Below are 16,184 nucleotides of genomic sequence, written 5' to 3'. Positions count from 1 at the left end.
TTTCTGCTGTATCCTCAGGTGGTGGAAAAGGTGAATGATCTCTCTATATAAGGAGAGATCCCTTATATTAGCTCCCTTTATAACGACCTAATGCCCTTCACAAAGCCTCCACCCTCATGACCAGTTCATTTTCCAAAGGCCCATTTCCTAATACCATCACACTGGGGGTCAAGATACTTTTTTTTTTTTTTTTAATTGAGGTATAGTTGATTTACAATGTTTTGTTAGTTACTGCAGTACAGCAAAGTGATTCAGTTATATTTACACAGACATATACATGTTACTTTCCATTATGGCTTATCAGAGGATATTGATTATAGTCCCCTATGCTATATGGTAGGAGTGGCTTCCCAGGTGCTCAGTGGTTAAAAAATCCACCTGCCAATGCAGGAGACACAGGAAACGTGGATTCGATCCCTCAGTTGGGAAGATCCCCTGGAATAAGAAATGGCAACCCACTCTGGTACTCTTGTCTGGAAAATTCCATGGACAGAGAAACCTGGCGGGCTACCGTCCATGGGGTCGCAAAGAGTTGGACACGCCTGTGCATGCATGCAAACTATACCGTAGGATCTTATTGCTTATCCATTCTACATGTAAAGCTTACATCTGCTAATCCCAACTTCCCAGGCCATCACTCCTTCATCCCCCTTCTCCTCCGCAACCACCAGTCAGTTCTCTATGTCTGTGATCCTGTTCCTTCTTCAAAAACAGATCTATTTGTGTCATATTTTAGATTTCCACATATAATGGATATTGTATATTATTTGTCTTTATCTGACTTACTTCACTTAATGCAATAATGTCTAGTTCCATCCGTGTTGCTGAAGATGACACGATCTCATTCTTTTTCATGGCTGAGTAATATTCCTTTGTGTATATGTACCCCATATTCTTTTGAGGGGGTAGGATCTTAATATATGAATTTCTGTTTCATTGCACCTTCCACATTGTGGACGTTCAGTCCCTAACAGAGAACATTCTTTTCTCTTTCCAAATCAGTCTGTGTGGCCGTGTGGAAGAACCACCACATGAGGACAGTGACCAATTACTTCATTGTCAACCTTTCTCTGGCTGACGTGCTTGTGACCATCACCTGCCTTCCAGCCACGCTAGTTGTGGACATTACTGAGACCTGGTTCTTCGGACAGTCCCTCTGTAAAGTGATTCCTTATTTACAGGTAAATGCTTTGCACACTTTTGGGGGCTTCAAACACAAAAACTACCCCAAAAATGCATAATCATTTTCATTTATAGCCATGGCCCATTAGTAAACACTTAGTGTGTTAAGAGAGAAATTGGCAAACTTAAGGACAGTAATATGAGAAACTTTTTGGGTAAACAAGGTAAGTTCTGGGTAAAAAAAGTGTCAGAATCCTGTGCTGTATAAACCTTTTGCTCCTTTGATCTCTAATTTTCTGATTAAAGAACTTGAACAAATCAATGATTGAGGTTATCCCAATTCAAAGAATTGAGTGTTGTTTTGATAAGTGGTCTCATTTACTGCTGAGAAATCAAGAGCTATACTGTCGAAGCAGCGCAGGGAACATGTTTTAGTGCAGGTTTGAATTAAATGCCGCATTTGGAACCTCTATGCTGCCATTCACTGACTGTATGCCATTGAGCCAAATACACAAGCTCTTTGAGAGTCACTGATTTTAAAAGATTAATAATTTCAATTTTAAATATGTCTCTGTGGTTGCTGTGCTCGTCTACTTAGATAACTATATGAACCATTTGGCACAGATATTAGTCTCTGGAAGACTCTGGCCTTATAAAAACAGTGTGTTCTCAACAAACATCTGTCATCATCATTATCACTGGTGTTCTATTGTTCAGCTCTGAAATCTGCTTTTCTATAACTAGTTGCTCTATTACAAATTAAGAACAAATACTTCCAGAGAATACTTTTCTGATTGATATTCTGATATCTCTGAAATCTTTAAAAATTTTACCAAACTGGTGTTCATAGCCACAGTTCTAAAAGACCTGGATTTCCTTTAGCAGTTGGACAGTGAGTGAAATGCTGGCCACTCCCCACTAGTTCCCATGACCACCCTCCACCATCTAGTTCTTATTCCATCTGGGCTCCGAGATAATATCATAATATTTGGAGGAAATGACAATATGCACCCAATGAAGACAAACTGAGGCAAGAAGAATCTAAACACGGACCTTACACTCTTTAGAAAAATTGACCGAAAATGGATCATAGACCCAAATGTAAAATGTAAAGCCACAAAACTCTTAGAAGATAACTTAGAAGAAACTCCAAATGGCCTGTGTATTCTGATGACTTTTTAGATGTAACAACAAAGATGTGCTGCTTGAAATAAATCATAAGCTGACTTCATTAACATTAAAATCTTCTGCGCTGCAAAATTCAGTGTAAACAGAATGAGAAGGCAAAGCACAAACTGGGAGAAAATATTTGCCAAAGATATGTATAATAAGTGACTGCAGCCTAAAATAAGGGCTTCCGAGGTGGCTCAGTGGTAAAGAATCTGCTTGCCAAGCAGGAGACATGGCTTTGATCCCTGGGTCAGGAAAAAACGCTAGAGAGAGAAGTGATAACCCACTATAGTATTCTTGACTGGGAAATCCCCACGCACAGAGGAGCCTGGTGGGCTACTGTCCATGGGGTTGCAAAAGAAGCAGACATGACTTAGGGACTAAACAACAACAATATCTAAAATATGCAAAGAGTTGTTAAAACTAAGCGATCTGAAAGCAAACAATCTAACTAAAACATAGACCAAAGACATTAATGACACCTTACTAACCAAGATATACAAATGGCAAAGAAACATATGAAAAGATGTCCTTCATCACATCTCATCAGTGAACTGCAAGTTAAAATAATGAAATATCACTACAGACTTATTAGAGCAGTAAAACTATGAAACTCTGACAACAACAAAAGCTGGCAAGGATGTGCAGCAGCAGGAACTCTCATTCATTGCTGGTAAGGATAATGAAAAATGTTATAGCCATTCTGGAAGACTGATTTTTTTTTTACTTTACTTTTTTTTAAACAAAACAGTCCAATATATGATCCAGAAAGTGCATTCTGTGATATTTACCTCTCAAAAGTTGAAAATTTACATACACAGGAAAACTCTCATGCAAATGTCTACTGAAGCTTTATCTATGATGATCAAAACTTTGAGGTAACAAAGATGTCCTTCAGTAGATGAACAGATAAACTAATTGGAGTACAACCAGATAATAGAATATCATTCATGTTCAGTTCAGTTCAGTTCAGTTGCTCAGTCATGTCTGAACTCTTTGCAACCCCATGGACTGCAGCACTCTAGGCTTCCCTGTCCTTCACCAACTCCTGGAGCTTGTTCAAACTCATGTCCATCAAGTCGGTGATGCCATCCAATCATCTCATCCTCTGTCGTCCCCTTCTCTTCCTGCATTCAATCTTTCTCAGCATCAGGGTCTTTTCCAATGAGTCAGTTCTCATCAGGTGGCCAAAGTATTGGTGTTTTGGCTTCAGCATCAGTCCTTCCTTCCAATGAATATTCAGGACTGATTTCTTTAAGGATAGACTGGTTGGATCTCCTTATAGTCCAAGGGATTCTCAAGAGTCTTCTCCAACACCGTGGTTCAAAAGCATCAATTCCTCGGCACTCAGCTTTCTTTATAGTCCAACTCTGACACCCATACATGACTACTCATAAAACCATAGCTTCGACTAGATGGACCTTTGCCAGCAAAGTAATGTCTCTGCTTTTTAATATGCTGTCTAGGTTGGTCATAGCTTTTTTTCTAAGGAGCAAGTGTCTTTAAATTCCATGGCTGCAGTCACCATCTGCAGTGATTTTGGAGCCCAAGAAAATAAAGTCACTGTTTCCATTGTTTACCCATCTATTTGCCAAGAAGTGATGGGACCAGATGCCATGATCTTAGTTTTCTGAATGTTGAGTTTTAAGCCAACTTTTTCATTCTCCTATTTCGCTTTCATCACGAGGCTCGTTAGTTCCACTTCACTTTCTGCTGTAAGGGTGATATCATCTGCATATCTGAGGTTATTGATATTTCTCCTGGCAATATTGATTCCAGTGTGTGCATCATCCTACAAGCCTTCCCAGGTGGTTCCAGTGGGTAAAGAATCTTCTTGCTAGTGCAGTAGACCCAAGAGATGGGAGTTTAAACCATGGATTGGGAAGATCCCCTGGAATAGGAAATGGCAACCCACTCCAGTATTCTTGCCTGGAAGATTCCAGGGACAGAAGAGCCTGGCTATGGGGTTGCAACAAGTGGGTAGCCTATCCCTCTTCCAGGGGGACTTCCTGGCCCAGGAATTGAACCAGGGTCTCCTTCATTCCAGGCAGATTCTTTACCAGATGAAAAGAATACTACTACCTGAGAATATTACTACCCAGGAAGCCCAATAGGAGCAGTGAACTGCTTTTTCAGAGTGACTTTTTCAATATAACTGAAGAGTCTCTGCACAGGAAAAGAACAAAAGTCTTCTGAGATTTGGGTGATGGGTGTTCAGTAGGCAGATGGTCTCCCTTTTTCTCTCAGTCACACTTTCCTACATTCCAGTCTATTAGTGCCTATCATCCAAACTTGCAATTTGGCAGAATTTCCATTTCTCTGGTGCTGTTTGCCACATCTGTATGCTAGCATGAAACTGACTCCTCTACCAAAGAAAACGTCCCACATTGGCCTGACCACAGGGTACTCATAGGACAAATGCAAGATAAAGCACCGACAGCAAAAGAAAGTTCACATCATCTCACTTTGCTTCACTCACAGTGTTCACAATTCACACTACATTCATTTCTGAAAGGATTTACTATCAGTTTGGTTTGACCTACTGTCAAAATCTCAATGAAAATGGAACCCAGAAGTGCACTCCTACAAGTGAAAAGCAACAACAGAACTCTCATTTATAATCACTTATGATAAGGTGCAATTGTGTATCACCATTGAGAAAATCGTGTAAATTGGATTCTAATTGTATACTCTAGTATATTGTACACCAGCAAATACAGTAGTCAAACAACGACTGTTAAATCACTGATGCCTAAGGGTTCATTCAATGGATTATACTGTCAGATTATCCAAACCAGCATGTTCTCTCATGGGAAGGCACTGTACCCTGGCTCACCATTGGCACTGGACAGCCATCTCTCAAGTGCACTGATTGGAACTGATTATTGCAAGCAGTTGAAAGAACTCCTAGAAATGACTTCAGAATTTGAACCACATTACTTCTATCCCATCCACCCATGTTGATTAGAATGTATGAAAAGCAAGATACTAAGCCTTGTTGAGAACTTTTCATTTCTAATTGCTAGAGAGGATAAATAGAGCCCTGGCTCAGTAGTATGAAAGGTCAACTGTATAGAGCTAGATGACCACTGCTCTATCAATCCCCAGGTTGGCAAGGGTTTGGAAGGGCTCTGGGTTCTTGACACATTCTCAGGGAGGAATGGAGGTTGAGCAAAGAGTGGACACTGGAGAAAGTGTGAATGTCCCCTAAGGCAGTGCCAAGGAATTTCCAGGCGCCATCAACAAGGTGGAATCAAGATTGCCAGGAGAAATATCAACAAACTCAGATATGCAGATGATGCAACTCCAATGGCAGAAAGTGAAGAGGAACTAAAGATCCTCTTGATGAGGGTGAAAGAGGAGAGTGAAAAAGCTGGCTTGAAACTCAACACTAAAAAAAAATAAAATAAAATAAAACAAGATAATCACTTCATGGCAACTAGAAGGGGGAAAAGGGGAAGCAGTGGCAAGTTTTCTTTTCTTGGTCTTCAAAAATCACTGCAGATGGTGACTGCAGCCATGAAATTTAAAGACTCTTGCTCCTTGAAAGGAAAGCTATGACAAACCTAGACAGCATATTAAAAAGCAGAAATGTTACTTTGCCAACAAATGTCTATATGGTCAAAGCTATGGTTTTTTCCAGTAGTTATGTATGGATGTGAAAGCTGGACAATGCAAAAGGCTGAGCACCAAAATTGATGCCTTCAAACTCTGGTGCTAGAAAAGACTCTCGAAAGTCCCTTGGACTACAAGGAAATCAAGCTAGTCAATCCTAAAGGAAATCAACCATGAGTATTCATGGAAGGACTGATGTTAAAGCTGAAGCTCCAATATTTTGACCACCTCTGCAAAGAGTTGACTCATTAGAAAAGACCCTGATGCTGGGAGAGATTGAAGGCAGGAGAAAGGGACAACAGGGGACGAGATGGTTGGATGGTATCACCAATTCAATGGACATGAATTTGAGCAAGCTCCAGGAGATGGTGAAGGACAGGGAAGCCCGGCGTTCTGCAGACCATGTTGCAAAGAGCCAGACACGACTGAGCAACTGAACAGCAACAAATCAATCAACATAAACCTACTCTGATAGAGTTCATCCCTTTCAAATGAAAGTTGAAATTAACCCCCAAGAATTTAGAACAGTTTACATCTTTACTTGTAATTTCTATAACTATTCTTCACTGTAAAGCAGTCTGTTCCAATTAAAAGCTAGAACTCTAAGCTCGAGAATAGAAGAAAATACGAATAGTATAATCACCGTCACCACTGCCATCATCATAACAAGGAATAACAAACACTTATCATTTATATACCAGGCCCAGGTTAGGCATTTCACATGTTGACTGACTCTTCTTCTGACAAGTCCACGGTGGCTGATTATCATGCAAGTTTACTGATGAGAAAACTGAGGCATAGCTTAAGTAACTTACCCAAGATCTCACATTTAGCACATGCCATGTGGTGCATCCCAGGAAACATGATAGCAGAATTGATTTCAACTGTATTCTGTCATCTTTTCTAAAGAGAATCAAAAGAATCAGAGTTGGCAAGCATCTTATTGTCAATTTTACTCATTTAATAGGAAAAAAATACACACATTTGCCAAGAATTGTTAAGTAGGTCACCCACATTGTGCAGCTAGCTGGGAGGAGACGAGAACGGCTATGTGGTCCTGATGCTTAGCCCAGAACCTCTCCTCCTCTGCTGGGCCAGCATGTACATCCCTCTCACTCATCTGTACCTATAGTCAATGCGTCAACAAGCAAGGTCCTGTTGTAAGAAGCAGAGACACCCTCCCATTCACATATTATAAGATCAATACAACTAGGACAGAAAAATAAAGATGACTCTGCCACGGAATAAAGGCATGAAGCACTGTGCCAGGGACTGTTTTGCACAGTCCCTCCTGCCACTGGTCTTTGTTCCACAGAGAAGATAAACGGTACATTAATGAACTAAACATGCTGTAAGTGTTGAGAAGAAAGTGAATAGAAATCTGTAAATATATATATATATATATATATATATATATATATATATATATATAAAATAGAAAGGAGAATGAGGCTTGTTTTTAAAGAGAGGGTTTTGAGAGAATTGATTTTGTCAACCAACGGTCTGTTCATTCAGTATAGAATGCACTAAATATAATTAAATAAAGAACCCGCCTGTCAATGCAGTAGACTTAACAGACGCAGGTTTGATCCCTGGGTTGGGAAGATCCCCTGGAGGAGGACCTGGCAACCCACTCCAGTATTCTTGCCTGGCTAATCCCATGGACAGAGGAGCCTGGCAGGCTAAAGTCTATAGCATTGCACAGAGTAGGACACGACTGAAGTGAGCCGGCATGGCACAGCAATTACATAAATTGATCATGGGGGATGGGCATACATGACATGCTTCTTTACTATTTTCTTAAAGTTCCAAACTAAATGTGTGTGATGCCATTAATTGTACAGAAATCTGGATTAGGTGAACCTATTCGAATTTTAGAAGTAGGTTGCTTCTTCCAGCAATGAGCAAACTATGGCAAGGAGATCCATATAGAAGATTACCTTTTATCACAACTCATGCATTTGCATGTTGAAAATAAACTGATGTACGAATAACCTTGGTTATTTAAAAATAAGAAATGAGATACAAATAATTCAAAAATGCTAATTAAATGCAATTGCAATCAAATTCTTGTATGTCAATTTAAAAGAAAGACCTATCATTGTATTATTGTGTATAAGTAAAAGAAAAATTTCCAGTTCAGACTATGAACATATATGTTCTTACCTTTGAAGATAAGATTTCCCTTATCAATGGAAAAATGCCAAAACAAAATCAGTGTATCTTTATTCAAAGAATGTCATATAAATCAAAACACTTGGCATAAAAAAAGAGGCAGCTTCCCAAGTTGTGCTAGTGGTAAAGAGCCCACCTGCCAATGCCGAAGAAGACTTGAGTTCAAATCCAGGATCCCCTGGAACTATTCTTGCCTGGAGAATTCCATCAACAGAGGAGCCTAGTGGGCTACAGTCCATGGGGTTGCAAAGAGTTGGACTCGAAAAGCAACTTAGCACTCAGTCATAGTACACTTTTTATATTTAATGGGAAATAGGTAATTCTTTTTATTGATACATTTCTAATATTATTTGTAGCCGATTTTTTTTTCATTTTTTTAATAGAAAGCACTTGAATGAAACGTCTTTTGACAACTTTGAATCTGGTTATCTGTGTGCCTACCCTTCTGAAACAGTACAAATATTGAGAGACATCCATGTAACAGCTGGCACTTCCCTGTGCTACCTTCCTTCTTTCTTTAGACCGTGTCGGTGTCTGTCTCTGTCCTCACGCTGAGCTGCATTGCCTTGGACCGGTGGTATGCTATCTGTCACCCTCTGATGTTTAAGAGCACAGCCAAGCGGGCCCGGAACAGCATCGTCATCATCTGGATCGTGTCCTGCGTCATAATGATCCCTCAGGCCATTGTCATGGAGTGCAGCACCATGCTGCCCGGCTTAGCCAATAAAACCGCTCTCTTTACCGTCTGTGATGAGCGCTGGGGAGGCAAGTCCAGTGTGGTCCTTACATTGATACGACAGCTGTGAATTGGGAATCTGATTTGCATAACGCTTGTAAAGCTGGCCTTCTTTATTTTATTGACATTCATTAGTATCATTTTGCAAAAACATGAAAAATCAAGTTGAAATCCAAAACGATTTCACAGAATCCCTCCACCCATTTTGAACCTTTAGATGGCACGACTATCTAGCTGTTGTGTTGTTCAGCTGGGGATATGAACTTTTCTTCAGTTTTCTAAAACATCCAAAGGACTCATTTATAATAACCCAAATATGTATTTTGAAATTATTAACATTTTATAACATGGGCAGACCATTATATTTCCGCAGGTGTTGGGGTTCCCTAATGGGGCTTCAAATGCAACTGAATTTTTCATGTTAAAGTTTTCATGTTAAAGCCTGGAAACATGACTGTCTTTTCTATTGACCTATGTTGATCTTTGAGTTAAACCAGCTAAATATGCTTTCTCTATTCATTACACAGTAAATTGATAAATTTTACCACTGACATAATTATTTTCTGATTTCAGAGTTATACTAATAATGGAATTACGATCTTACTTGGTTTCCCACCTGACATGGTCAGTAGTTAAATTTAGACAATCAGAAGAGGGAGGTGTTATGTTCCTTTGGTTCAGAACGCTCAGCAACAGTCTGAGTTCTGCAACAGTCTGAGTTCTGTAACAGTGGAACCACTTTTATCAGTGCCTGATGATGGCACGAATCCGGACAGAGCAAAGAATGAAAGAAAATAAAATAATGCTGCATCTCCCAGCACTGTTTACAAAATTGTTACATGAAATTTAAAGAAAAGAATCTATTCTCCTCTGGTTAAGTATATTACAATGGTTCATATTTAGACGCTGTAAACAGGAAAGCATTTGTCTATTGGAAAGATGTATCAATAGAGGCAGTGTACCCCAAGGATGGCTGGCTCATGGACTTCTGATTTTCAAGTATTTGAATCTCTGAATTCATGTTAATTCCTAACTTGGTACTTTATTGGAACCCTGAAAAGAGAAAAATTAGGGACTGAAAAATTAGGCATATATTTTCACTGCAGCAAAATAAAACTCAAAAAATATTACAATTACTCCATATATTATCCAAAGACCTATAATAAGCAAAATTTCAAAATCCGCTTTATCTTTTATTCCAGATATTAAATGCCCCTTTATAAAATTTAGTTTTTCCCTTCATTTCTAACATTGCAATTCTTTTGTTATGTTTCTTTCTGGATCTTCTTTGGTTTTTTATGTGTTTCCTCATTAACAAGGCAGACAAAAACAAAATGAGTGGAAAGTTCCAAAATGATAGAAATATTTCTTAAGTGGTTTTGGTCCCATTTATTTAATGTTCAAACAACATCTTGAGTACTTAGGATATGCCAGAAACTGTGCCAACCTGAAGAGAAATGGACTCTAAGGGAACACGTTGTATATACTGAGGCTGAAAGGCAAATAAATAAAGTTTTACAGTGTGATTAGTATTTTAACATACTTAGATATAAAATGCTAGGAGCACAAATTAGAGGACAGACTCAGTCCTGGCCATTTGAACAAAGTTTACAAGCAGCTGCTAACACTTCAGCAAAGCATTAAAAGTGAACAGGGAGGAAACTCAAGGGGCAATTCATTTACTCAGGGTTTGAGCTCTGGTCACTTAGAATGAACTTGTTTTGCCTCTTGATTTGGCTATGTTTTAATGTTTAAATGGGGCTTCCTTGGTGGTTCAGACAGTAAAGAATCTGCCTGCAATGCGGGACACCCAGATTCGATCCCTAGGTTGGAAAGATCCCCTAGAGAAGGGAATGGCTACCCACTCCAGTCTTGCCCAGAGAATCCCATGAACAAAGGACCCTGGCAAGAGTCAGACGGGGATGAGCGACTAACACTTTCACTTTCTTTATAATGTTTAAATATCTCAATTATTTTTCAGTTTAAGAAAGACTAAAAATGTGGAGATTCACTAGCATGAGTGTGATTCTCTCTCAGTGCACAATTTAATAATTTGGTTGATTAAAAACTTTAAAAACTGAGCAAAGATTTTCCAGACAGGGAAGAGAGGAAAGGGAAAAACTGAGGGTGTCCTAGGAAATAGAAAACCTACACAATGGGCACCATCCCTTGAAGACAAAAGTAAGAGAGTTCAAACTTATAGTTTCTGGATTGCAGGGGTAGACAGTCTAAAGAATTGTGTTTGGGGAAAGGTGGGCTGGGGACCAACTGTGACCTGTCTCTTAGGTAATTCCTATACAATGAGTTCTATTTGGAAAAGAGTCTAAAGATCTCTTGATTGGAGTAATTTAGTTAATCATGATGAAATTGAACCATAAATTAAATTATTTGTTCAATATTATGAAGCAAACAAGCACATTAAAATCGGAGTGTTGCTGAGCCCAGGTTTGGTTGCTTGCCACACTAAAAGTCAGTAATTGAGAGGAAAGTTTCGGGAGAAAGGAAATGTGATTTAATCAGAAAAGCGGACAATCTGGGGAGAAGGTGGACTTATGTCCCAAGACAAACTAAAGGATCCTCTCAGCCATGACAATCTTTAAATGGAAAGAGGGGAAGGATCTTAGTGAATCATTGAGGCAAGAGGTTGGGTTCTGCATTTGTCTCCATTGTGTGCAAACTGGCTGACTCTCTTCATATTGTCTAGATGTCTGCCTGCAGGCTTGCTAACGGAACTACTGAGGGGAGATAACTAGTCATTCTTTCACTACTTAGCTCTTCATTCTTACTTCTTTAAATCTAGGAAAAGAACCAGCAGTGTAGGCAAGGCATAGTGCACATTCAGGAGAACGTTAACTCGGGAGCTAGGTTAAATTACCTAGTGATCTCATCCCTATAATTAGATTCTATTAAGGTGTGTGTGTGTGTGTGTGTGTGTGTGTGTGTGTGTAAGTGTCAGCTGTGTCCGAGTCTTTACGACCCCATGGACTGTAACTCATCAAGTTCCTATACCCATGGGATTTCCCAGACAAGAATACTGGAGTGGGTAGCCATTTCCTTCTCCAGGGGCTCTTCCTGACTCAGGGATCAAACCTGGATCTCCTGCATTGCAGGTGGATTCTTTGCCATCTGAGTCACCAGGGAAATCCACTTTGAGGTTAGAAGGGGACAGAAATGGGCAAAAGAGCTGCTTTCAACTCACACATTGATCATCTGTAAGTTCATGGAGACAGCAATTACATTAGGTAATTAGCTTCATTTATAAGTTTGGCAGACCAATTTTATAAACTTGTCCTTTTTTTAGTGTTGCCCCGAATGATTAAGTTGCATTAACCCCAATGAGCAAAAGGATTGTAGAATTAGGGGATCCAGTTAGTCATAATGATTAAGTAAATAGCTGCATCATTTTCCAATTACCTTTAAGCAACAGATATAAATCTCTAAAACTTATCCTAACCTCTCACATTTTATTACCTATAGGTAATATTTATTACCTCCATTTATGGAAGGAGTATTTTCTTTAAAAAATAAGAAATTATTGTCAAAATATCTAAAAACCTAAATTCAGTTTTGAGAAGTCATTTAGAAAACCTATTTGAAAGTGATTTTATATTGGTGTTTAATTATTCTAAATGTTTTTAAAGGCAAAGTAATACTGTATTGAGTTGATCATCCACAAAATCAAGCAATAAAAGATATTATATTAGTTTTTCATACATTAAATGAAATCAATATAACTTTATGTTTTCAAGAAGCATATGAAAAATGCAAAGTAGGTTCTTATTATTCTGCTCATTAGACATCTAGTTTATTATAATGATTTTTGCATAGCATAAGTTTTGTTAATATAAGCTATGTATGTCTACATTTCTTTTCTTTTTTAATTAATTAATTTATTTTTGGCTTCACTGGGTCTTTGTTGCCACCAGGGCTTAGTCTAGTTGCTGTGAGCAGGGGCTACCCTCAAATTACAGTGCAAGGACTTCTCACTGCAGTGGCTTCTCTTCTCTTGCAGAGTATGGGCTTCTAGGGTCCATGGACTTCAGAGGATGTGGTTCATGGGCTTTAGATTTAGAGCACAGCTTAGTAGCTGTGGTTCATGGGCTTAGTTGCCATTAGCATGTGGAATCCTCCTGGACCAGATTCGAACTTGTGTCCCCTGCATTGGCAGGCAAACTCTCAAGCATGAGACCACCAAAGAAGTCCCTGTAACTCTATATTTAACTTAAAAATTTTAAGCTTGGACAAAAATGTGTGATAGTCAGAAGCTAAAGTCACCAAAAGGGTTCAAACCTAGGTTCAATCTTTGGGTCAGAAGATCCCCTGGAGAAGGGAAAGGATAACCACTCCAATATTCTTATCTGGGAAATCCCATTGACATAGGAGACTGGTGGGCTACAGCCCATGGGGTCATAAAGCTAAAGGTCAGCTTTCATTCCAGTCCCCAAAAAAGGCAACGCCAAAGAATGTTCAAACTACCATCTAATTGCACTCATTTCACACGCTAGCAAAGTAATGCTCAAAATTCTTCAAGCTAGGCTTAAACAGTATGTGAACTGAGAACTTCCAGATGTTTAAGCTGGATTTAGAAAAAGCAGAGAAACCAGAGATCAAATTGCCAACATCCACTGGATCATAGAAAAGGCAAGAGAGTTTCAGAAAACCATCTACTTCTGCTTCATTGACTGTCCTAGAAGACTTTGATTGTGTGGATCACCACTAACTGTGGAAAATTCTTCAAGAGATGGGAATACCAGACCACCTGACCTGCCTCCTGAGAAACCTATATGCAGGCCAAGAAGCAACAGTTAGAACCAGACATGGAAAAATGAACTGCTTCCAAATTGGGAAAGGAGTATGTCAAGACTGTATATTGTCACCCGGTTTATTCAACTTACATGCAGAGTACATCATGAGAAGTGCTGGGCTAAATGAAGCACAAGCTGGAATCAAGATTGCCAAGAGAAATATCAATAATCTAGGACTTGCAGATGACACCACCCTATGACAGAAAGTGAGGAGGAACTAAAGCCTATTTATGAAAGTGAAAGAGGAGAGTGAAAAAGCTGGCTTAAAACTCAACATTCAGAAAACTAAGATCATGGCAACTGGTCCCATCACTTCATGGCAAATAGATGGGAAAACAATGGAAACAATGATAGCTCCAAAATCACTGCAGATGGTGACTGAAGCCATGAAATTAAAATATGCTCCTTGGGAGAAAAGTATGACAAACCAAGGCAGCATGTTAAAAAAGTAGAGACATTACTTTGCCAACAAAGGTCCATCTAGTCATAGCTATGGTTTTTCCAGTAGTCATATATGGATGTGAGATTTGGACCATAAAGAAAGTTGAGCACTGAAGAATTGATGCTTTTGAACTGTGGTGGTGGAGAAGACCCTTGAGAGTCCCTTGGACTGCAAGGAGATCAAACCAGTCAATCCTAAAGGGAATCAGTCCTGAATATTCATTGGAAGGACTGATGCTGCAGCTGTAGCTCTGATACTTTGGCCACCTGATGCAAGGAGGTGACTCATTAGAAAAGACCCTGATGCTGGAAAATATTGAAGGCAGGAGGAGAAGGGGATGACAGAGGATAAGATGGTTGGATGGCTTCACCGACTCAATTGTCATGAGCTTGAGCAAGCTTCGGGAGATGGTGAAAGACAGGGAAGCCTGGCATGCTGCAGTCCATGGGGTCGCAAAGAGTTGGACATGACTGAGTGACTGAAAAGCAACAAAGTCACTGTAGGACGTTATATTTTACAGGGTTAGCTCTCTAAAGTTCAAACATCTTGAAAGTCCAAATACCATTTAGCCTAATTAAAAAATATTTATTGTGAAGTATCTTTTATTTGTGTTTAACTCATAAACTGTATTCCTTATCTTTCAGTATCAGTTCAGTCTCTCGGTTGTGTCCAACTCTTTGAGAACCCATGGAATATAGCACAGCAGGCTTCCCAATCCATCACCAACTCCTGGAGTTTACTCAAACTCATGTCCGTAGAGTCGGTGATGCCATCCAAACATCTCATCCTCTGTTGTCCCCTTCTCCTCCTAACTTCAATCTTTCCCAGCACCAGGGTCTTTTCCAATGAGTCAGTTCTTCACATCAGGTTACCAAGGTATTGGAGTTTCAGCTTCAGCATCGGTCCTTCCAATGAATATTCAGGACTGATTTTCTTTAGGATGGACTGGTTGGATCTCCTTGCTCTCCAAGGAACTCTCAAGAGTCTTCTCCAACACCACAGTTCAAAAGCATCAATTCATCAATGCTCAGCTTTCTTTATAGTCCAACTCTCACATTTGTACATGACTAATGGAAACACCATAGCTTTGACTAGACAGACCTTTGTTGGCAAAATAATGTCTCTGCTTTTTAAATGCTGTCTAGGTTGGTCATAACTTTTCTATCAAGGAGTAAGTGTCTTTTAATTTCATGACTGCAATCACCATATGCAGTGATTTTGGACCCCCCAAAAACAAAGTCTGTCACTGTTTCCATTGTCTCCCCATCTATTCATCATGAAGTGATGGGACCAAATGCCATGATCTTAGTTTTCTGAATGTTGAGTTTAAGCCAACTTTTCACTCTCCTCTTTCACTTGCATCAAGAAGCTCTTTAGTTCTTCTTCGCTTTCTGCCATAATGGTGGTATGATCTGCATCAATTCAGTTCAGTTGCTCAGTTGTATCTGAGGTGGTATAATCTGCATCTTTGAGGTTATTGATATTTCTCCTGGAAATCTTGATTCCAGTTTGTGCTTCCTCCATCCCAGCATTTCTCACAATGTACTCTGCATATAAATTAAATAAGCAGGGTGACAATATACAGCCCTGATGTACTCTTTTCCCGATTTGGAACCAGTCATTTGTTCCATGTCCAATTCTAACTGTTGCTTCCTGACCTACATGCAGATTTCTCAAGAGGCAGGTCAGCTGGTCTGGTATTCCCATCTCTTGAAGAATTTTCCACCGTTTGTTGTGATCCACACAGTCAAAAGCTTTGGCATAGTTAATAAAGCAAAAATAGATGTTTTTCTAGAACTCTCTTGTTTTTCCGATGATCCAGTGGATGTTGGTAATTTGATCTCTTGTTCCTCTGCATTTTCTAAATACAGCTTGAACATCTAGAAGTTCACAGTTCACATACTGTTGAAGCCTGGCTTGGAGAATTTTGAGCATTACTTTACTAGCATGTGAGATGAGTGCAATTGTTCAGTAGTTTGAACATTCTGTGGCATTGTCCTTCTTTGGAATTGAAAGCAGTCCTGTGGCCACTGCTGAGTTTTCCAAATTTGTTGGCTTGTTGAATGCAGCACTTTAACAGCATCATCTTTTAGGATTTAGCTCAACTGGGATTCCATCA

At 39.4% G+C, this 16,184-nt stretch overlaps 1 protein-coding gene across 1 annotated transcript in view; it reads left to right on the top strand.

Moving 5' to 3' along the window:
• Nucleotides 1-16,184, top strand: part of HCRTR2 (hypocretin receptor 2) — a 131,792-nt gene that overhangs the window by 92,958 nt on the left and 22,650 nt on the right. The window contains exons 2-3 of the mRNA XM_027525090.1: nucleotides 1,003-1,181; nucleotides 8,604-8,847. Of these exons, the coding sequence (XP_027380891.1) occupies nucleotides 1,003-1,181; nucleotides 8,604-8,847 (423 nt within the window). The remainder of the gene's footprint in view (nucleotides 1-1,002; nucleotides 1,182-8,603; nucleotides 8,848-16,184) is intronic.

This window comes from Bos indicus x Bos taurus, chromosome 23, assembly GCF_003369695.1.
Source record: "Bos indicus x Bos taurus breed Angus x Brahman F1 hybrid chromosome 23, Bos_hybrid_MaternalHap_v2.0, whole genome shotgun sequence".
Lineage (NCBI taxonomy): Eukaryota > Metazoa > Chordata > Mammalia > Artiodactyla > Bovidae > Bos > Bos indicus x Bos taurus.
Note: the sequence above shows the minus strand (reverse complement) of the source record. Positions and strands in the feature narration are given on the sequence as shown.